The sequence below is a fragment of the Mauremys mutica genome, chromosome 2 (genome assembly GCF_020497125.1).
Source record: "Mauremys mutica isolate MM-2020 ecotype Southern chromosome 2, ASM2049712v1, whole genome shotgun sequence".
In the NCBI taxonomy this organism is placed as follows: Eukaryota; Metazoa; Chordata; order Testudines; family Geoemydidae; genus Mauremys; species Mauremys mutica.
Window position 1 is genome coordinate 282,040,337 of NC_059073.1, and position 23,985 is coordinate 282,064,321.

At 42.4% G+C, this 23,985-nt stretch overlaps 1 protein-coding gene across 3 annotated transcripts in view; it reads right to left on the bottom strand.

Moving 5' to 3' along the window:
• LOC123363577 (sodium channel protein type 5 subunit alpha-like) overlaps positions 1–23,985 on the bottom strand; it is a 276,479-nt gene that overhangs the window by 103,898 nt on the left and 148,596 nt on the right. For all 3 annotated transcript variants that reach the window (XM_045004716.1, XM_045004715.1, XM_045004714.1), the window contains exon 16: positions 18,076–18,552. In XM_045004716.1, coding sequence (XP_044860651.1) covers positions 18,076–18,552 — 477 coding nt within the window. The remainder of the gene's footprint in view (positions 1–18,075; positions 18,553–23,985) is intronic.

Below are 23,985 nucleotides of genomic sequence, written 5' to 3' on the forward strand. Positions count from 1 at the left end.
AGTCAGCATGGCAGTAATTAATGATTTCATGACTGGCAGATCATTTTAACCTTCAAAGCCTTCAAATAGTCAGCCTTTGAATGTGAAAAATGTAATAATAGGAGGGACTGAATGGCTAAAAACACCGATAATGGAACATGGAGGCTTCATTGTACCTGGTCCAATTCAGCAGTGATCAAATATACGTATTATATCATGGCTGTTTACAGGGCCATGTGAAATAGTGGAGATGTTTGCCCTGTTCCAAGTGGACAGCTATGGATATCATAAAATCACCATGATTGGCACCATTCCTTTGCAACAATTTGCACCCAGTAATTGGGCCCCCTTCCTCATCAGAAAGGCCAAGAATTAACTGATAACGAAAACCAAACTACCACCTATCTAACTCTTAGCTGTGGGGATAAGAAAAGCAGTGCACATTTCTGCTGCTGTGTAAGGAAGTTTGCATTGCTTCCTATATGTACCTGTTGTAGAGGTCCAGTAAATAGAAGACTGCACTCTCGAGAGCTTTCAGAAAGGCTAAATTCACTTTTTAAAAGAGCCTAGAAAAATGTAGGTTAAAAAAGGAGAGAAAAAATAACCATAAACCAGAGATCCTACTAATAGATGTTCACTAGGAATAGCTCCGTGGTTTGAGCATTGGCCTGCTAAACTCACGGTTGTGAGTTCAATCCTTAAAGGGGCCATCTAGGGCAAAAATCTGTCTGGGAATTGGTCCTGCTTTGGAAGGGATAATACCTCATGATTCAGGGCTATGAGGAAACTTTCCCTAAGGGCAGGATATCCCATAACTGTCACGGAAGAGTTTCTTGTACACTTCGTCTGAAATATCTGGTAGTGGGGACTTTTGGTGAGAAGGGAACCAAAGTAGATGGAGCACTAATTTAATCTAGTTCAACAATTCTTATATACCACTCTCCCCATTGTTCATCTGTGCAAAGGCCAGATACAATCTGTCCCAAAGGAAGTAGGAACAATTTACTCGTAATTAGAAACTGCTGGTCATGTATTCTATGTGATTTGGTTTTTTAAAAGATGACATCATGCAAAACTTTACCTGGAACATGGTTTATAAAAAGAAACAGATAAGCATATCACTAAATAATGCAGAAGAAGCAGCTCAGATACCAGCTTTGAGCTTTGCTTGTGAGCTCCAAATTTAGGCTTGTTATGTAGCACACAATTAATATTCATCTGTAAAGTCAGTGGGTCAAATTCTGCCCTCAGGTAATATGTACAGGACACCCAATAGTGTTCTATTGTACTGGTGTGTGCCTGGAGTAACTCCGCTGAAGTCAATTAAGTTCTTACTCTGGATTTACACCAGTGTAGCTAAGGGCAGAAGTTGGCTCATTGACTACACGGGTGCATGTATTGCAGAATTTGGTCACCAAATCTCTAAACAATTTTTTTCCTGAAAGTCACTAGAGCAATTCAGATATTTGTAGCTAGATTGTGATACACTTACTCATACTGAACAGTACTTTACTCCACGAGTAGTCAGCATGAGCCAGAGTATAAGAATCTGGCCCTTAAATATCAATGCAGTTAAAGCTGGCCAGATCCTCAGCTGATGTAAATTGTCATAGCTCTGCTGAAGTCAGTCCAGCTGAGAATCTGTCCTATTGTTTTTCAGTTTTGGGTATTGGAGAAGATCATAATTAAAACTTCTGAAGGTACCTATCATCCCAGCCACAGCTGAACTAATTTCCTAGTCTCTGCACAAGATATGGATCCTTTGCCAAATGCCTTCCCTCAGGAAAGTAAATAGAACACTTTTGCAATGCTCTATCCCAGATTAATCCAGAACATTTAAAGAGTTTGAACTGTGGCCTGGAAAAGTAGAGATTATTAATTCTAATCGCTCAGTCTTAGTTGGTCTATGATCATTTTCCACACCCGGCAGCACATTGTCCATAATCAGATAGTTTCATTCTTCTAAGAGTTCAGTTTTAAAATTAGTCTAAGTAGGAGAACTTGGCAAAGGGATGCACTGCCAAAGTTAATTTATCCTGTTATCAATTCAAAAGGCTTAAATAGACAGCGAAAGTGTTTCATAAGTGTTCATTGTTCAGAGTTCAAACTAATACCTTTTGCTAAATTGCATCCTGATGTTTAATCACTAGACACTTTATATTTCTTTTGGTAATTGGGATCACTCCACAATATAATATGGGCAATTCAAACAAATGGGCTCCTCCAATGTACGTTTCAGTTCTGGAAGATTGTTGTACTTCTAAAGTTCACCTAGAAATACAATAGGCTTTAAGAGAGTGACTGAAATAACCACAGACTTTTTCAGTGAGTTAAGGCTTAATATATCTGTCATCATCAAGAATGCCTCTTGCTGTTACATCCAAAAATGACAAAAACATCTGACTGACTTTTAGTTGCCATTACTTTCAATTTAGATATTTTGGATTTATCATCAGACATGACAATTTCAAACTCACTCTCTCTCAAGCATACACACACGCATATCTCTGGGCCTGGGAAGTAAGTCATTTTGTAACTGGACCAAAAATGTTGAGTGGCAGTGTGTTCTTTACCAAAGGGAGAAACTGAGAAATGCTCATTTTGGGGCAGCATTTTGCTGGGGGTGGTGGTGGAAGGGATATGGATACTAGGAAATGGCACCCAGTAGACCGTGACTGACATGTAGTCCATGGTCTGAGCACTTGTCCAAATGCATGTTGTCAAGTCAGCTATGCCTGATATCAGTTCTTTTAGTGCCAGGCTTTTTTTTTTAATATATTGCCCTTCAGTGTTTCATGGACCTTAGGCATTATGCTATGGAGAAATAGATTTCCAAGCATCTTATACTAAATGAGCACTCTAAAACCTTTGTTAGCAGTGTGACTGCTCTAATCATATCAATGAAGAGACTGACAGCAAGTCTAGTCCCGTCTGCTGTGTCTTGATGAAACTGATGCAACAAATCTAAATGCCTACACATATGTGAATGTGAAAACAAATGTAAAGATTTTGTTGTTTAATATTTGCCAATGAAGTTAAAATTATTCCTCTAGGACACACTAATTTGCTTGCACCTACAGTATTTTTCCAGGCATTTTTCCTCAGGTTGTAAGTTACATCAACTTGTGCCCCTTTAGATTTAGATTCAGAGCTGATGACTAGAGCTAGTCAAACTCTTTTGATGGAACAGTTTTTCATCAAAATTGAAATGGTTTGTGGGAATGCATCAGTTTTGATGAAATGTTCTGCATTCTCATTACATTTTGATAGTTTCAAAAAGTTTTGCTTTGACATTAGAGTTTCATTTTGTTTCAACCTTTTTATTATATTAAATATTATTTTTAATATTATATATTATGATATTATATTTTGTTTTCACATTAGCAAAACAAAACATTTTGATAGTTACAAGACCTGGTGAAGGGCTCTGTGTAAGCGCAAAAGCTTGTCTCAGCAGAAGCTGGCCCAATAAAGGACATTACCTCACCCACCTTTTCTCATGGGAATTTTTGACTTTTTGTTCTGATTCCAAACGAAAACACATTTCAAAATGTCAGAATTTTACTGTGGAATGGAAATTCTGGTTTCCAACCAGCTCTATTGATGTCATAAACAGTAGTGTAAACTAGATATTGGGGACCTATGAAACTCCCACTGACTTCAATGGGAGTTGCCCTCCTGCACCTGATAGTAGGATCTACCCACAGGTGTAAGGGGAGAATCATGGATCAGAAAATGAATGTAAGTAGCAAAGTAGAGTCACCTGGACCTTGGTATTCAGTGGGTGGACTCAGTACAACAGTGGCATTAGCAGGCTCAGTTCCCATGGAACTCAATGGGATTGATTCTGACACCAGGGTAAATCAGGTGTTATGTTACACCATTGGAGTCAGTGCAGTTACACAGATGAGAAACTAGGAAGACAGCAAAAGCAGGACCGTGCAGGACCCCAGGGGAATGGGCAAAGGTATGCCATCTTTCCTCAGACAACTGTCCCTGCACCAGATACTACATCCTGGGATGGGATGGCCTAGCAGTCACTACAGCAACTTGATGCTATGTAAGGATCTCCCCATTCAGGAGGAATCCTCAGCTGGCTCAAGCTGTTGGCTTTTCAGCTTCTTTGCAAAATCAGGGTGGCACAAAGCAGCCACAGCAGGGTGTCAGATTTGGCCCATTATGAAACACAAAGGGAGGTGTAAGTTAAAGTTACCTTTGCCTGCTTTAAGGGAGTATAAGGAACAGTAAAGCACTCCTTCATGGCAGCAGGCAGCAAGCACATTCCATATGACCCAATTAGTCACCCCATTGTAACAAACCAATAATGGCATTTTTCAAAAACAAGTGCTGAGCAAGTGCTGCTGGCTCGGAATTGCACGGTGTAAGAAAATATAGAAGGTGTTATTTCTGCAGAGCACAGGACCCATGCAAAACTTTATCACAGCTTTCACGGTGCATGTGGTACATTTGCAGAACACTTTTCCATACTAGACACTGCAGTGCAGATTCTGATCTCACTTGCACAAGTGTAAATCAGGAGTAACTCCACTGTCAACAGCACCTATAAATGTGAGGTCACAGTCAGGCCCACTGGGTTTGCCTTTGGCAAATAGCCTCACATTAGTGCACTGCTGCTGTCACTGAGGTATAAACAACCAGCATACTACCTAGACAGAGAACTGGGATCCACTGACAAAAACAGTTACTTATACTGGGCTTTTCCTACTACTTCAGGAAGACACAGGAAGCATATATTGAAATGGGGGCTTATATTTTCAGCATCGTCAGCTTTATCCTCTAAGGAGGAGACTGTTTTCCAGGAGCTGCAGATGGATGTTTGATGTTGATTGAGCCGATTCGGGTTCCCTGGTCAATGGGAGCTGTGGGACCGGCACTGAGGCAAGGGGAGCGTGCGGAGCATCGCTGGCCGCCCATGTGCCTAGGAGCCACTAGGACCTAGCGGCTGCTTCCTGGATCCACATAGAGCTAAGGCAGGCAGGGAGCTTGCCTTAGCCCTGGGCCCCTGCTGCACCGCTGACCAGATATTTAACGGTTGGGTCAGCGGTGCCAACTGGAGCAACCAGGGTCCCTTTTCAACTGGGTGTTTCAGTAGAAAACCGGATGCCTGGCAACCCTAGGCTGCTGTGTAGACATACTGTTAGGCTACATCTACACTCTACCGCACCTTTGGCTGTGTGTAGGTGTAGACGTGCGGACTCACCCCTGCGGTGCCTCCTGCTGGTCTCTCAGGGAATTAGCTCATTCCAGCATCCGGAGCGCCCTCTGCAGGCCAGTGATCCACCTGTCCTCTGCCCTCCCCATGTCCCTCCCTGGACCCAGTGCCCTTTTACTCAGGGTGCCGCCCCCTGGCAGTAACCCCTTTCTGTCCTAGGGTCTCCCCTCTCTCCACCTCACCTCAGTATAAGGCTACTGCCAGTCCTCATCTAGCCCCCACGCCCTGTGGCAGACGGCAGTATCAGCCTACTCATCACTGGCAAGGTTGGGTTTGGACCTGCTGCCTTGGCCTGCCCCTGGGCTGCCCTCTGCAACCCCCAGTACCTGTTGACCTTGTGCTAGGCCGCAGCCTGGGGCTCTCCAGGCTGGAGCTCCCCAGCCTGTCCCCAGCCCTGCTCCACTCCGGTACTTTGTCTCTAGCTCCCTGCAGCCTGGCCCTTCTCCCTCTTCTGGCTCACAGCCTCTTATAGGGGCCAGCTGGGCCTGACTGGGGCATGGCCACAGCTGAGCCTGCTTTCCCCAATCAGCCCAGGCTTCTTGCCCCAGCCACAGCCCCCTCCTGGGCTGTTTTAAGCCCTTCAGGGCAGAAGCAGGGGACCACCCTACTACAGTAGGGCATGTGTAGCTTCAAGCTGCAATGAAGAACAAGCTGGGTCCACACTGCAGAGTGTAGCTACACATGTCAGTGAAAGGCTTTGGCGAAGGAAGCAGTGTGGAAGGCTTTAGCTGCTCCCCACTGCCAGAGCCTTTCACCGCCTTTCCCCTCTGCTTCCCTTCTGCCAGATCCCTTCCCCACTTCTGGAGTCTTTCACTGTGGCAGAGAAGGGCTCTAGCAGCAGGGGATTGCCAGAGACTTTCCCCACTGCCAAAGTCTTCCCCTCTGACAGGGAAAGGCTCCAGCAGTGTGGAGGCAGTACATGGCTGAAAGTAGCAGTGTAGGTGGGAAGGCACTGCCTGGGTGGGTAGACAGCTGTGTAGGGATGAACTCAGGTGCGATTTGTATGTGCCCTACTCACCAGGGCCGGCTCCAGAGCCCAGCGGGGCAAGCACCCGCCTGGGGCGGCCCTTTCCCGGGGGGGCGGCAGGCTGGGCCGGCGGACCTGCCGCAGTCATGCCTGCGGGAGGTCCACCGGAGCCCCGGGAGCAGCGGACCTGCCGCAGGCATGACTGCGGAGGGGACGCTCGGCCGGCGGCTCCAGTGGACCTCCCGCAGGCATGACTGCGGACGGTTCGCTGGTCCCGCGGCTCGGCTGGACCTCCCGCAGGCATGACTGCGGCAGCTCAACCGGAGCCGCCGGACCTGCGAACCGCCCGCAGCTGCGGGAGGTCCAGCCGAGCTGCGCGACCAGTGGACCCTCTGCAGTCATGCCCGCCGGAGGTCCGCTGCTCCCGCGGCTCGGGGGCGCCTCCCGGGCATGACTGCTTGGGGCGGCCAAAAACCTAGAGCCGCCCCTGCTACTCACTCTAATTTAAGGTTTCACGTGCCAGTAATACATTTTAATGTTTTTAGAAGGTCTCTCTCTATAAGTCTATAATATAAAACTAAACTATTGCTGTATGTAAAGTAAATAAGGTTTTTAAAATGTTTAAGAAGCTTCATTTAAAATTAAATTAAAATGCAGAGCCCCCCAGACCACTGGCCAGGACCTGGGCAATGTGATTGCCACTGAAAATCAGCTCACGTGCCACCTTCGGCACACTTGCTATCGGTTGCCCACCCCTGGGTTAAACCGATGAGGAGTGGGGGGTTTTGTCTCTGTCTCTTAAAGCACTGAGTGGGAATGCTACAATGACTGGCACCTAAAAATACATGACAGAAAAGACAGCTCCATTAAGTTTGGATGGGGAGGAGGCATCTCCGATATAACCAAATTTTCTGGACCTAAGTCCTACCTATCATTTTCTGTTCCATTATAGAATCTGTGCAGATTTTTGTTTTCTTTCTCTGCCATATGCGTAGGCTGCAAGCATGTCTCTTCCATATTTCTTTACTGTCAGTGCATCTCAGTTACAAAAGGGAGATTAAGGTGTCACAGGTGTACTAGGTTATTACAGGTTCTCATACTGAGAGTGTCACAAATTGGTACCTTTCAGCAAGATGGCTGCTGCCAGCACTGGCTGAGATAATAGAAATACCAATTGAAATTAAAACTTTTCCTAATACATTGAATAGAAAATACAGTTGGTAGAAGGGTTTTGTAATATTTGAACTTTCATGCTGCTACACTTAACACATGGGTGCAGTTTTACTTAACTGTGAAGTCTTTCTTGAAAGTGGGTTTTTGTCCTTTCCAGTGGAGTATTCTGATACTCACCCTTGATGTGAAGGCTCTGGAAGACAGAAGGATTGGATTGCACCAAAAATACCTACTCTCTAGCAATGCTGCATCCAATCTTGCAGTTCGGATTTAGGCAAACTGTCATTAGTCTCTCAGTTATGGCAGCTGACTCTGGCTTTTCACCAACGTACGTTGAGCAGAATATGGTCCAATGTCTTTAATAGGCACTTTGCCTGAAAAAGGACTACAAGGTTTGGCCCACTGTGTTAATACTTTTAACGATGCACTTGGGAAGCACAGAAGTAAATGAGGTGTTTACTTCTAAGATAAGTACGTCAAAATTCTAAACACTCCACACTATAATAGGTTAGTCACAGTGCCAACTGGCTTCACAGAGATCATTTTAAATGTCTCCTGTATGTAGAGAAAAATCTCTTCTTGAACTCAACATTTTATGAGATGCATCAAAATTGCTTTTTTCCCCTCTAATGCACATCTCCAGTGACTCTGCTGCAGACACTCTACTTCACTGTTGGAAGCCCCATGGGACGCAATGAGTGGGCAGAACTGTGGGTTTTCTTGTCATGGATGTCAGACAGGAATATTCATTAATAAATGCTCAGATAGACACTTCCTTTAACTCTTCTCCCAGGCAGCAACAATAAATTCTACTAACAGGAGAAAATAAAGTAAGGTTCTAGCAACTCTGCCAAACTGTGACTAGTAAATCCCTCTTCAACCAGCATCTTTCAAGTGAAGCAGGAGACATTTTCTCCTCTAGGCATCCTTCTTCAGACACACAAGCACACAATCGTTCTCCCCACCTGTTCTAAAATTCTTAAATATATAAAAAATGAATTACAGATATGGAAAAGTTAGAATAGATTTGAATGCATAACCATCTCCCCCAAGGAGATCTTGTTTCGATTGTATATAATGCCCTCAACACAAAGAGATATTTAGCCATAACTGTGGGTCTTTCAATGCACTCACGTAAATTGCATTTGCATTTCTCTTGGTTTCCCTTTGCACGATTTATTGTGGTTATCATGGCAACACAGACATTTGTTGGGATAAGGAGTAGTGCAGAATCTGGGAGTGTAACATGATCAAAGCTTTAAAAGTAAAACATGAATGGGGAAGCTAATTTCCCAGCTTCTGATAGGTTTGTCAGAAAAACGAAGTTATCACAGTTATAATGCCCGGTACTCTCAATCCAGTGAATGAGTCTTGAATAGTAAACTCTAAGTCATACCATTTCCTCTTCAGTAACCTGTGTTGTGAACAAGATATTTTTTGTGGGTTAACACAGCATACGGGGCTGGAACAGGCACTGTCAAAACCAGAAAGGCGCCTGCTTCTCCACTGTCTTGCACCATATTTCATTAGTTACACTTGTGCAAAGGTCATTTATTAGAGTTTTGAGGAAATAGTCACAGAATGCCTCTAACTTGGAAGTGAGTGTTTCCTACAGATGCAGAGCCAGATCCACAGCTGGGGTAAACTGAGTTAAGCTGAATTACACCAGATGAGGAACTGTCCCACAGAGACCAATCTAAACTAGTCACTACATCTGTACTATCTATATAACATAGTTCAGTGTAAAATGAAATAGTTTTAGCGCCAATTGTTCACTATTTGCATAAAAGTAAATGGTAATTTACACTTGGGGGGGGGTAATTCACATGATTGGACAACTGTCATGGATAGGTATAAACTGTCCAGGAAGGACAGGTGGGGGAAAAAAGGTGGAGGAGTTGCACTGTATGTAAGAGAGCAGTATGATTGCTCAGAGCTCCAGTATGGAACTGGAGAAAAGCCTGTTGAGAGTTTTTGGGTTAAGTTTAGAGGCAAGAGCAACAAGGGTGATGCTGTGGTGGGAGGATGAAGTAGATGAGACTTCCTTTGGACAACTAACAGAAGTTTCCAGATCACAGGCCCTGGTTCTCATGGGGGACTTCAATCACCCTGACATCTGATGGGAGAAAAATACAGCAGTGCACAGGCAATCCAGGAAGTTTTTGGAGAGTGTTGGGGACAATTTTCTGGTGCAAGTGCTTGAGGAACCAACTAGGGGCCGTGTTCCTCTTGACCTGCTGCTCACAAACAGGGAAGAATTGGTAGGGGAAGTAGAAGTGGGTGGCAACCTGGCAGCAGTGAACATGAGATGGTTGAGTTCAGGATTTTGACAAAAGGAAGAAAGGAGAGCAGGAGAATATGGACCCTGGACTTCAGAAAAGCAGACTTTAACTCCCTCAGGGAAATGATGGGCAGGATCCCCTGGGAGGCTAATATGAGGGGGAAAGTAGTCCAGGATTGCTGGCTGTATTTTAAAGAAGCCTTATTGAGGGCACAGGAACAAACCATCTCGATGGGCAGAAAGAATAGCAAATATGGCAGGTGACCAGCTTGGCTTACAGAGAAATTTTCGGTGAGCTTAAACACAGAAAGGAAGCTTACAAGAAGTGGAAACTTGGACAGATGACTAGGGAGGAGTATAAAAATATTGCTCGAGCATGGAGGGGTGTAATCAGGAAGGCCAAAGCACAACTGGAGTTGCAGCTAGTAAGGGATGTAAAGGGTAACAAGAAGGGTTTCTACAGGTATGTTAGCAACAAGAAGGTGGTCAGGGAAAGTGTGGGACCCTTACCGAATGGGGGAGGCAACCTAGTGACAGATGATGTGGAAAAATCGGAAGTACTCAATGCTTTTTTTGCCTCAGTCTTCACAGACAAGGTCAGCTCCCAGACTACTGCACTGGGAAGCACAGTACAGGGAGGAGAAGAGCAGCCCTTAGTGGTGAAAGAACAGGTTAAGGACTATTTAGAAAAGCTGGACATACACAAGTCCATGGGGCCGGATGCAATTCATCCAAAGGTGCTAAGGGAGTTGGCTGATATGATTGCAGAGCCATCGGCCATTCTCTCTGAAAACTCGTGGCAATCAGGGGAGGTGCCGGATGACTGGAAACAGGCAAATACAGTGCCCATCTTTAAAAAAGGGAAGAAGGAGAATCCGGGGAACTACAGACCGGTCAGCCTCACCTCAGTCCCTGGAAAAATCATGGATTAGGTCCTCAAGGAATCCATTTTGAAGCACTTGGAGGAGAGGAAGGTGATAAGGAACAGTCAACATGGATTCACCAAGGGCAAATCATGCCTGACCAACCTGATTGCCTTCTATGATGAGATAATTGGCTCTGTGGATGAGGGGAAAGCAGTGGACATGTTATTCCTTGACTTTAGCAAAGCTTTTGATACAGTCTCTCACAGTATTCTTGCCAGCAAATGAAAGAAGTATGGATTGGATGAATGGACTATAAGGGGGATAGAAAGCTGGCTAGATTGTTGGGCTCAATGGGTAGCGATCAACGGCTCGATGTCTAGTTGGCAGCCAGTATCAAGTGGGGTGCCCCAGGGGTCGGTTTTATTCAACATCTTCATTAATGATCTGGATGATGGGATGGATTGCACCTTCAGCAAGTTTGCAGATGACACTAAACTGGGGGGAGAGGTAGATATGCTGAAGGGTAGGAATAGGGTCCAGAGTGACCTAGACAAATTGGAGGATTGGGCCAAAAGAAATCTGATGAGGTTCAACAAGGACAAGTGCAGAGTCCTGCACTTAGGACAGAAGAATCCCATGCGCTGCTACAGGCTGGGGACCGACTGGCTAAGCGGCAGAAAAGGACCTGGGGATTACAGTGGACAAGAAGATGGATATGAGTCAACAGTGTGCCCTTGTTTCCAAGAAGGCTAATGGCATATTGGGCTGCATTAGTAGGAGTGTTGCCAGCAGATTGAGGGAAGTGATTATTCTCCTCTATTTGGCACTGGTGAGGCCACATCTGGAGTACTGCATCCAGTTTTGGGCCCTCACTACAGAAAGGATGTGGATAAATTGGAGAGAGTTCAGTGGAGAGCAATGAAAATTATTAGGGGGCTGGGGCACATGACTTATGAGGAGAGGCTGAGGGAACTGGGCTTATTTAGTCTGCAGAAGAGAAGAGCGGGGCTGGGGGGATTTGATAGCAGCCTGCAACTACTTGAAGGGGAGGTTCCAAAGAAGATGGCACTAGGGTCGTCTTGGTGGTGGCTGATGACAGAACAAGGAGCAATGGTCTCAAGTTGCAATGGGGGAGGTCTAGGTTGGATTTTAGGAAAAACTATTTTACTAGGAGGGTGGTGAAGCACTGGAATGGGTTACTAGGGAGGTCATAGAATCTCCAATCTTAGAGGTCTTTTAGGCCTGGCTTGACAAAGCCCTGGCTGGGATGATTTAGTTGGTGTTGGTCCTGCTTTTAGCAGTGGACTGGACTAGATGACCTCCTGAGGTCTCTTCCAACCCTAATAAAAAAACCTGCCAAATCATCATCAAAAGCTCATTTCTCCACAAACTTGCACAATTTCTCTATAAAACTTAAAAAAAAAATTGGATTACAGGAAAGATGTGAATATTTTTGCATATTGTCTTAAGGTAGAGTTTGATTTTTTTCCAGTAAAAAATTATGTTCATAGGCAGGAAATGCCAGAATTTTATCCTTGACCAATAGTGAAATTTAGGGCTTACGCAGTGCCTAGGCTTCATGGTGGACCTCTGGACTCATGAGAATTTTACCCCAAATTAGCAAAATCAAATGGAAAGATTACCAGATAAACACAGATTGTTTTCTACAGTTCTACTGTTGAGCTCTTTTCTTTTATGGTACTAGACTTTACAAAGGAGAAGAGAGTTACCTATTCTATCATGACTCAAAGCAGTGTATCTATTGTAGAGAAAGTTAACTAATTTCTTTCCCAACTTTTTCCAGTCCCATTTATTTTAACATGGACACTAGTCTTGAAAAATAATTTTAATTACACTTCAGGTAGCAAAATTGTCAACCTATCTGTATACTATGAATCTATGAAAACCTCTGAACAACATCAGGTCATTGAGGAATTATAGAAACACTTGGTATACCATTACAGAATATAAGTATTAGAGTGGTCAACAAAATATAAAAGGAACAGTTTTCCATTGGAAAAGGTCATTTTGTCAAAATCAAAATGTTTTCCAGCAATGTGCCAATTTCATTGAAATTTTTGTTTGAAAAAAATCTGAAACAGGTTAAAATCAAAATAGAGTATTTCAAAATAGATTATTTTGACTTTCTTGTTTTGCTTAGACTTTTATATTATATTATTGTTATTATATACATATATAATATAATATATTATATATAATATTATAATACTTTGACATGAAACATTTTAACATTATCAAAACAAAATGTGTCATGGATTAATAGATTCCAAGGCCAGAAGAGCCCACTGTAATAATCTAGTCTGACTTCCTGTATAACACAGGCCAGAGACTTTCCCCTCTATTCCTAGAGCAGATCTTTTAGAAAAACATCCAATCTTCATTTAAAAATTGTCAGTGATACAGAATCCACCACAATTCTTGATAAATTGTTCCAATGGTTAATTACCCTCACTGTTAAAAATTTTTTTTCCCAGTCTGAATTTGTTTAGCTTCAACTTCCAGCCATTGGATTGTGTTGTACCTTTCTCTGCTAGACTGAAGAGCCCATTATTATATATTTGTTCCCTGGGTAGATACTTGTAGTCTAACAAAGTCACCTTTAACCTTATCTTTGTTAAGCTAAATAGACTGAACTCCTTGAGTCTATCACTCCTGTATAACCTCTCTACTCCTATTTAAGATTCTCCTGTTTATTTAATCACATTACTTTTTTTGGCCACAGTATCACACTGGGAGCTCGCGTTCAACAGATTATCCACCACAACCCCCAAATCTTTTTCAGGGTCATTACTTCCCAGGATAGAGTACCCCACTGTGTAAGTATGGCCTACACTCTTTGTTCTCACGTGTATACATTTAGCCATATTAGAACCCATAGTTTGCTTGCACTCAGCTTATGAATCGATGAGTTATGTTGAATCCCTGCTCTGTATCAATGACTCCACCAATTTGTATGTCATCTGTAAACTTTATCAGTAATTATTTAAGTTATCTTCAAGCACACTGATAAAAATATTAAATAGCACAGGGCCAAGAACCAATTATTGAGGGACCCCCAATAGAAACACACCCACTTAATAACAATTCCCCCTTTTCAATTATATTGAAATCTATCAGTTAGCCAGTTTTCACCCATTTAATGTGTGCCATGTTTAATTTATATTGTTCTAGTTTACAGAAGTCTAAGTATATTACGGCAATACTTTTATCTTTATCAACCAAACTTGTAATCTCATAAAAAAGAGATATCAAGTTAGTTTGACAGTGTCATAAACAGATAGTTAAGGGTTAAGGTCTCTTTTACTTGTAAAGGGTTAACAGGCTCAGTGGACCTGGCTAACACCTGACCAGAGGACCAATCAGGGGACAAGATAATTTCAAATCTCTGTGGAGGGAAGTCTTTGTTTTGGGGGGTGTTCTCTGTTTTGGGGGGGTGTTCTCTCTTGGGATTAAGAGAGGCTAGACATACATCCAGGCTCTCCAAGCTTCCTGAAATATTCTCTTCTATTCAATATAGTGAGTATTAGAAAAGGCGGATTAGTCTTTTTGATTGATTTCTGTATTTGCAAATGTGTGTTTTGCTGGAGAAATATTTTATTTTTGTTTGCTGTTATTTGTGCTTATACTAGAAGAGGGGGGGTGGAGTCCCTCTAGTTTTTATAAGCTGTATACCCTGTAAACATTTCCATCCTGATTTTACAGAGATAGTTTTTACTTTTCTTCCTTTCATTAAAAGCTTTTCTTTTTAAAAACCTGTTTGATTTTTCCCTTGTTTGAGACCCCAGGGGATTAGTTTGACTCACCAGGGACAGGTGGGGGAAAGAAAGGAGAGGGGGAGGTGAATCCCTCTTTGTTTTAGATTCAAGGAGTTTGAATCAGTGTGGAGTCTCTCAAGGCAACCCAGGGAGGGGAAAGGAGGGGGGGAATGGTTATGTTTCCCCTGTGTTAAGATCCAAGGAGTTTGGATCTGTGTTCCCCAGGGAAAGTTTTGGGGGAACAGAAAGTGTGCCAGACACTAATCTCTGGCTGGTGGCAGCATTACCAGATCTAAACTAGGATTTAAGTTTAGAAGGATCCATGCAGGTCCCCATCTTTTGGACGCTAAAGTTCAAAGTGGGGAATAAACCTATGACAGACAGGATCTATTTTCCATAAACCCATGTTGATTAGCATTAATTATATTACCCTCCTTTAATTCTTTATTAATCGGGTCCCATATCAGCTGCTTCATTATCTTTCTCAGGATCAATGTCAGGCTGACAGGCCTATAGTTACCAAGGTCATTTCAGTTACCCTTTAAAAAAATCAGTACATTGGCTTTCTTCCAGTCTTCTGGAACTTCCTCAGTCTTCAAATCTAACTGAAAATTAACATTAATGGTACAGTGAGCTCCTCAGTCAGCTCTTTTAAAATTCTTGGATGCAAATTATCAGGATATACTGATTTAAAAATGTTTAACGTTAGTAGTTTCTGTTTAATGTTCTCTAGAGATACTAGTGGAATACAAAGAATGTTATCATTGCCATGTGACGAGACTATACCATCTATTTTTCCCCAAATACAGAATAGAAATATTTATTGAACATTTCTGCCTTTTCTGCATTATTACTGATAATGCTACCATTTCTATCTCGTAATGTACCAATACCATTGGTGTGGGTGGGTGTGTGTATATATATTGTGGCAAAGTACCTTCTCAGTCTCCCCAGCCTCTGCTGTTTTTAGCCCTGGGGAGACAGGCTTGGGTAATTGCAGTCCCCCTTAGGACTCAGGGGAAGTCTGTTCCCTGTCTTCCCACCAGCCTTATTTAAAGTAATATTTTCCTGCCTTGTGGGAGAGCGTACTGCCGCTCCTCCTGGGGAGGCTTGCTGCTCCAACACTCCTGGCAGCCAGGCTCCTTCTCTCTCTCTGCTTCCCCCCCTCCTTCCTCCCAGGAAGGGGTTTAAAAAGGTCTCAGGCAGCCCCAAGTTGGAATCACCTGGTCCTAATTACCTTCAGGTAGCTCCCCCTCAGCTGATTCTAATTTGCTACCTTGGTAACCCTTTCTCAGCTGAACCTGATTGACCTATAGTTGTCTCTCAGTTGATAAGGAGGAGGGCCTTTTAACCCTCTGGGACTGACTCCTACCCCCCGCCCCCGCAACTGTCTGTCCTGAGTTTATCACAACACACACACACACATTACCAATATATATTACAGCTGCCGTAAGTTCTCCTCTAAGGCAGGTCACTTTTAAAAAAAAAAACATAATGGCCTTCTTCCTCGATTGCAGTATTCTGGCTTTTGGGGCATGTAGTAAGATGTTATTAACTGATTCATCATTCATCATTATCATTCATCATTACAGAACCAGACTAACACGGCTACCCCTCTGATACTCATCATTATCATTCACATTTTTATGATACATTTTTTCCTTAAGGGTTCAATAAGGACATTTTGATGTTTCTCATTAGAAATTTTTCAGAATTTCCATTCTGCAAAAACTCAGACTTTTCATCCCAATTCGGGATGTAAACAACTTTCTATCAAAATTTCCTGCAGGATGGAAATTCCATGTTCCAACCAGCTCTAATACGTATAGTAAGATTCTGATTCTACATTTTCTTGCTACAATAACATGAAATGAGCTAATACTTACCTATGAGAGAGAGGCCAACAGCTACATGAATGTGTAAAAATGCAGTGCAGTCTTGCTAATCTAGAAATCAGTGTTTTTATACTTTTTCCTCAGATCCTGTTGTGAAACTTCAGCAAACTCCAATGAGAAGAGACTGCATTTTAAGTTGTGACTGTACGCACTATCGTTTATTAGCTTGAAAAGCATGGCATATAGTACTAGATATATTTCTCGGTGAAGGGTCAATGAACATATGCTTTTTTGTTCATCTGATGAGCAAACAAGAGTATTTAACGATGCACCACAACCCCACTGTCTTGAACTGATGTACGAAGACAAGACACTTTTTTTTTCAAATCTCAGCTAGAAATAGATTCTATCTCCAGAAAAATAATATGAATTTCAGGCAATCAGTAATATCAGATTAAATAATAATAGCAAAGCCACCATACTCTAAGCCACAGTATTTAGGGTTTACCTTATAAGGTACTCTGCCTGTATTCAACTATTATGGAGGAGGGGAAAGAGATTTCAAAGAGAACACAAACATTGTCAGTAGCAATCATTCTATTTAGCAACTATCACATATTTATTTTACGTATGCTTACTTGCCTTCTTTTAGCTATAACTAGGGAGCAACTGACAGGACCTATGAGAGCTTAAACAATGCACCTGCTGTTAAGAATACAGCCAAAATGCACAAAGCCAAAACAGCAAATAGTCACACTCAGGTTTAGATTTAATTTACTTTACTTTCCATGCCACCTTCACTGAAACCAAAGATTTTAATACACGACCCTTAAATAAGGTAAAAGAAAAACAACCCTTTAAAGGTAATTCCAAATATTTTCTGACTGCATATTTCATTATCCTGATGTCTATTTGGATGACATGGCTTGATAACATTTAGAGTTCTAGTTCTCCATCTTCTATCAGCTCATCAATCAATACAGCAATACTGGCTGGTGACAATATGTAATAAGCTTTCCCATAGTGAAGCATTAGAGGTTAACATTTATCTATTTGTGACTCTTTACTTGGTTATTTGGTTATACTTTCTTCACATAACACATCTCTAAGAATAATGCTGGTGTTTGAACATTCTTCTTTACATCTCTGAGACCCAAAAGAACTTCAGCTTGATGCAAAGGGCCCACTGAAGTCCATGGGTTTCCATTTACATCAATGGGTGCTGGATCAGAGCTAATGGCTTTGGTTGCAACCTGATTAACTCTGAACCATAAAATGGAGAGGTAGAGCGGTTCAAAAAGGGGAGAGAGAAGATTTGTTGTGAATGATTTTTCTGTTTTTCATCAAAATTTCAAAACATTCAGAATTTTCCAACCAGCTCTATTGAGAGCTCTGTAGAATAAGTACATTTACAGTGTCAAACTAAGGCATGTTACTAACACGTTTTTTGCCTCTCTCGAAAACGTGCTTCCTAAATCAGCCACTATGTGCTTCTACACATGGTCACATCAGCATTTGCATGGCTCATCCCCTTTAAACAGAACGACTTGGGGCTGAAGTTCTGCTACATAAACCAAATCAAGCCACCTTCCCCTCCTGATGTATGGAAACTTTCATTTTAAATTGTCAGAGAACCTAAGGGCCCTCTCCAACATTCCTGTGATTTGAACTAAAGGAGAACTGGGGCTGGATGTGTGAGGGAATTTAGTTACTCTTGTTAATATAATTCATTTAGACATAGCGAAAGCATACAATGATAGGAGACGTCCCTTTGTTAAAGGCTGAATTTCGCCCTTGGATATGCACACGTAACTTCTACTGAAGTTAATGAGAATGGCAAGTACATATCCAAGGCAGGATTTGGTCTTAAATGTTTGCATTATGAGCCATGGATCTAGAGGTGGACGTGGAAATGGATATCTTCTCAGTAACCAATGCTATCAAACAAACATTTTGGCTCCCTACCTGTTCCATTTCTGTGAATGTGCTCTGCTCCTCCTCATCTTCTTGATCTTCAATATCAGACTCCCCCACAGCAATGGGAACACAGATGGACAGGTCAGGGTTGGTCAGAAAATCATCACTGTCACTAATCACTGGGAGTTTCTGCCCATTTTTGTCAGTCCCATCATCAGCATGGTTCTCTTTGTGGTTCTCCACATCTTTACCAATCTCTCCAGTGGTATGGCTATTCACATAGTTGTGAAGGACACCTGTGTTCTGGGCAGCAAGTTTAATCATTGCCTTCTTTTCAGCTGTCGTCTTCGGATGCCTAAGTAAATTACAACAGAAATCCCATGTTGTGTTTTTCACATACTGAAGCCCCCTGTTGATCCGAGCAAAAGCGATCTGCAGATTGTTCATCTCTCCATCTTCATCCGGTGCTGAAAGGTTGTCAGCACTAAAAGAACTCAGTAGCAAGGCAAGGAACAGGTTGAGCACCTGAAATTAATTAGAGTCAAAAGAAAATCAATGGTACTATCATTTTGAAACTTAACACTTAGGCTTGGAAACTATAGGGTTTCATTCTGATCTCACTTACACCAACGAAACTCCATTCACATCCATGGAGTTCCTCCTGATTTACAATGCAATGTAAGAAGAGAATCAGAATCCCATAGATTTAAAAAAAAATATTTTTCAGGAACAAAAGTTCAGTATAGACAGTAACATGTCCTGATCCTCCAAAAAGTTTAAAAGCAGAAAACAAAACTCAAAAACAGAAGAGAGGGATAATTTTCATATAGAGACATAGTTGAAAATATACAGTATTACTACAGAATATGCTTGACAACAAGACTAGTATTCCAGCTTTAAGAAGGAGACTAATTGTACGGCTAAATGGTTTCTGGTAAGAAGCTACTTAGAATACTGTAAGAAAAAAGCTTCCAGGGCTTCCTTGATTTCTATTCAGCTTTACATGGTTATTTATATTTCACAGTATACAGTGACATAAATGTTCATGACACTTAGTGATGGCAATAAATTTGGAAACACTTTCAAGTCTCTGCATTGGTTTTAACAGTTTTAGACTGAAATAAATACACTTTCCTTTACTTTTAAGGATTTCTGATGCCATGTAGCAGAAGCAAATATACACTGATAATGCATTTGGGATGCTCCTTCTTCACTTAGGACTTTAAGGGTGGAAAAGGCTGAACCTAATCTAGACTTCATTCATCATGTGCTATACCTCTACATTTAAAAATATAGACTATAGTGCAAATTAGATGGTAATAAAAACTTTAACATTTGAGAAACATTTGATATGCAATCGATACAGGCTAAGCACCACACTAACAACCCTACAGATCCATAACATCATAAGATACCAAGTTCAACACTTTCTAAAGTGGCCTCTGATTTGGGCTGCTTGTGGTTTTGGGTGTCTGACTGAAACACCTTAGGCCTGAATCTCAGAGATGTTGAGCATTCACAATGTAGCTGCCATTACTGGGAGCTGCCCTGCTCAGCACCTCTGAAAATCAGGCTCAAGATGCCTAGAGGTTGGGCAACTTTTCAAAGTTTGAGTCACCTTCAAAACAGCTAGTCAGAGAATTAGAATTTCTATTACTTACAAGTCCTTTCTTTTGATGATAGGTACGTAACTGTGACAATATAGGGCCATAAGTGGCTGCATTAAATGCCTATTTTGGTCTGTAACCAAAATGCAATTGACTTCTAAGATGGCGTGTTAGACTAATAAAGGGGATCAGACAGTTCCAACATTCTCAGCCACAGGAGAGATACAGACATTAGGCCCATGATTTAAACCCATTGAGACTGAATGGAAATAATTGGCCAAACAGTGGAGCAGCTGTCATGGGACATCCTCCTGGATAGGCCCTAATGGATGCTCCTGCTGACCAGAGAAAAGCAATTTGAACAGGGAAAGAGCCAGACAAACTCCCCCCCACACACAGGAAGACCTGGGCTGGCTAGGAGAATATTAATTTGTTCTATTCTGTTCCTGTAACTTCAGCTCTATCTAATTAGGTTTATAGTGAAGCGTAAGATTAGATTAAATGTGTGTGTCAGTTGTTTTTGATTTTAAACTCCTTTTTTCTCTAATGCTTTGTTGCAATCGCTAAATAACACCACTCTGTTTTAAAGAGGGTTGCAAGTTCCCCAAGGGGAAAAAAGTAGGTGCCTAAAACTCAATTGTACCTGCAGCAGGGCCGGTGCAAGGAAGTTTCGCACCCTAGGCGCAACTTCCACCTTGCGCCCCCACCCCTGCCCTGCAGCAGCTCCCCACTCCCCCACCCCCGCCTTGAGGCGCCCCCAGAGCGGCAGCTCCCCCTCCGGGAACTGTGCAGCACCTCCCCACCCCAGCTCACCTCTGCTCCGTGTCCTCCCCGAGCACACTGCCCCTGCTCTAATTCTCCTCCCAGGCTTGCGGCGCCAAACAGCTGATTGGCACTGCAAGCCTGGGAGGCAGGAGAAGTGGAGCAGCAACTGCGCGGTGGAACCACCGGGCTGCCAGCAGCGCGCTGACCCAGGGGAACCCCCGGGCTGCTGGCAGCGGCTCAGACTCCCTCTCCCTTCCAGCGCAGCAGCCGCTGAAATGCTTTAAAAAAAATTGGGGGGCGCCGCTTTTTGGCACCCCCAAATCTTGGCGCCCTAGGCAACCGCCTAGTTGGCCTAAATGGTAGCACCGGCCCTGACCTGCAGGGTGATAAGTGGCTGGTTCAGCATGGGGCAGCATTCTTGGATCATTGGCCTAAGGCTATGTCTACATTACAAATTACTTCGGTATAACATATTGCTCAGGAGTGTGAATAATCCACACCGCTGAGCGACGTAAGTTATACAGACCTACGTGCCAGTGTGGACAATGCCATGTAGGCAGGAGAGCTTCTCCCACCAACATAGCTACCCCCTTAAGCCAACGGGAGAGCTCTTTCCAGTTGGCTTAGAGCATCTTCACCTGCAGTGCTATAGCAGTACAATTGCATCGGTGCAGCTGCATTGCTGTAAATGATGTAGTGTAGACATAGCCTAAGAGTGGAAGAATCACATGATTCCATCCCAGACAGGTAAAGACAAGAGGCTGAACACCTAAAGTGGATGCACTCAGAAAACAGGCAGAGATGCAGCTAGCTCTGCTACTGCGACAGTTGCTGTGACTAAATTAAAAGTTAAAAGACATTTATCCAAAATAAAATGTTAAGAAACAGTCTGGTATCCCCTTGATTTCTACCTAAACAACCAACCAATGAATGAAATATATATGCTAGGGTTAGGGTTGCCAACTCTGGTTGGACAAATCCCTGGCGATTTCATCACATGACATAATATTTAATTAAAGATTAATCTTTAATTCCTGGAGACTCCAGGACAATCCTGGAGGGCTGACAACCCCAGCTAGGGCCTTGGAACTCACATGGAGTTTTCAGCATAGCCAGTTTTCAATGCCTTTCCCAGTGCAATGGACTTTTGTGAAGGAAGTTTATTCTTGTACACTGCCACAGTTTAGGTCTGTATGAAAAACAAGTCAGCTCCTCCTTTCCGATTAACTTTTAATTGAGATTTTTATCAGTATACATTAAATAATACAAAAATGTGTTCATGCTGGCACAAAACTTTTCAGATAGCTAGAAGTTTCTCTTTCTCTTTTTAATTACTCAAAATGTATGGGCTGGAATTTTGCAAACTAGCATGGCCTTAATTACATTGGTAATACTTTATCTGAAGTGTCCTATAATTATTAATTCACAAAGTACTCACTGTAATCACAATGATTATAATGAATACATTTGGCATTAATGCAGATGCCCCATGTCCATTAAGAATTATATTTGTCTTTCTTGAAACCTAAAATACATGTTTGAACAAGCTACAAACTAAAGTGAAATTAAAGGTAATTGTTTGATACCTAGTCAGCTTTTGGATTCTGTAAACTCATGTTCAGTTCAGAATGCAAGACAAATAGTGTGTGTGGTTCTCCTTTGTCATACTCAACATTTAACATGGTAGAGTTCTCTGACTCTTGTGCTCAGCTGGAGGTTTTCAAAGAGATGTAGCCTATCAGGTAATTAAAAACCAAGCAATTAAATGTATTGTATATCAGCTGTACACTGATCTGGACACATATACATAGAAACAGAAAATATAATGGTAAGCAAGCTACCAAGAAAGTCATTATGTAGGTCCTAGGACACAGTTGCTAAAGGCAGAGCTATCCATCACTGTGGTAAGAGGATCTCTAAACAGCACAATCTCAAAGATCTGCTGGATGCATCCTAAGGATGAAGTGGAATCAATATCAATCTTCCTCAAGTTACTGCTTTTTAAATCTTGGAGACTTGATTTCCTGCTGTATTACACATTTTTCAGCCACTTGCACCTGTGCACAGTGGATGTAAAACATTCTGATTTTAGTAGCCCTTCACACCCACTTTGTATGTGTAAATGACTACACAAGGAACACAGTAAGGAATCAGGTCCAGTACCAACTTCCCTTTTGGCATGGAACATGACAAATTGCAGATGATCATGGTTTATTACTGATTGACTACTGCTGTCATTAATTGAAATAAACTCAGTTTGCTGTTAGTCTATTCATTACTGCTTTTCTGGGTCTTTTCCATAGCTGCATAAATGTATACAAACACACCTGCAGCTGCATACAGTAGGTCTCATTTTTAGTATTATTTATCATGGGTTATCAAGTCAATATCATTTACTTCGAAATGCAGCTGACATTTTGCACAAAGACCTATTTACAATTCATGCTTTTCACAAAAAATAAACCTCAGATATCATTCTCCCTCTCTTTTATGAAGAGATTGCATCAGAAGTGTATTGTTCAGTGTTTAAATAGAGTGAACTGCTTTATAAGTACTCCATATTTACCTATTCTCATCATTTCACCTTATGCTACATTGTGCAGAGAGGCCTGATTTTCAGAAAGTGTTGGGCACCACGCTCTGAAAATGAGCTCCCTTTGCAGCGTCTCTAGCTAGGAACCCAAAATTGAGATATATATGATCTTAAATATGTATCCAAATAATTGCTAGCTAGCCCTTATATAGCGCTTTTCATCAGTAGATCTCAAAGGACTTCACAAAAGAGGGCAATATAATTATCCCCATTTTACAGATGGAGAAATGGAGGAACAAAGAGTTGAAGTCACTTGCCCAAGGTTAGCCTGCAGACCCGTGTGAGACCCAGGAACAGAAATGGAGTGCCAGTCCAGTGTTCTATCTTCTAGATCAGCTTTTCTCAAACTGAGGGTCCAGACCCAAAAGGGGGTTGCAAAGCTATTGTAGGGGGGTTGCAGTATTGCCAGCCTTACTTCTGCGCTGCCTTCAAAGCTGGGTTCCCAGCTCTGAAGGCAGAGCCACCACCAGCAGCAACACAGGAGTAAGGGTAGCAACACCATACCATGGACAGGACATGGGGGATGGTGCCAAAGGTGTCTTTAAGCTACCTTTAAGGTAATCAAATCTGGGAACACAAGTTAGAGCAGGGCAAAGGCAGCTCTAATTTATGCCTGGCTGCTCACCGACCTATAGGACCATTCTGACAGATTGCTCATTTACCCCAATCACATTTCCTGCAAGGGGTGGGGGACAGAAGCAAAAGTATAGAGCTGCTATGAGGTCTCTGAGGATTCCACCATATGCAAGAGGAATCTCCAGATAGACAGGTAAGCAGGTTTTCTAGCAGGAGTGTGGTAAAAGTCTGGCCTGTGTTAACTTTGATTTTACCTGTATCACTTTGCCTTGCAAAACAAGAAAAAATGTGGGGTTAGATTATTAAAGCCTTTACTCAACTGCAGGTGAGTAAGTGGGAGTAAGGCTCTATATTTGGCCTGCTCAGATTGTGACTCTGGCTGTGGTCAGGAGACCAAGGTCTACTCATTTGATATTC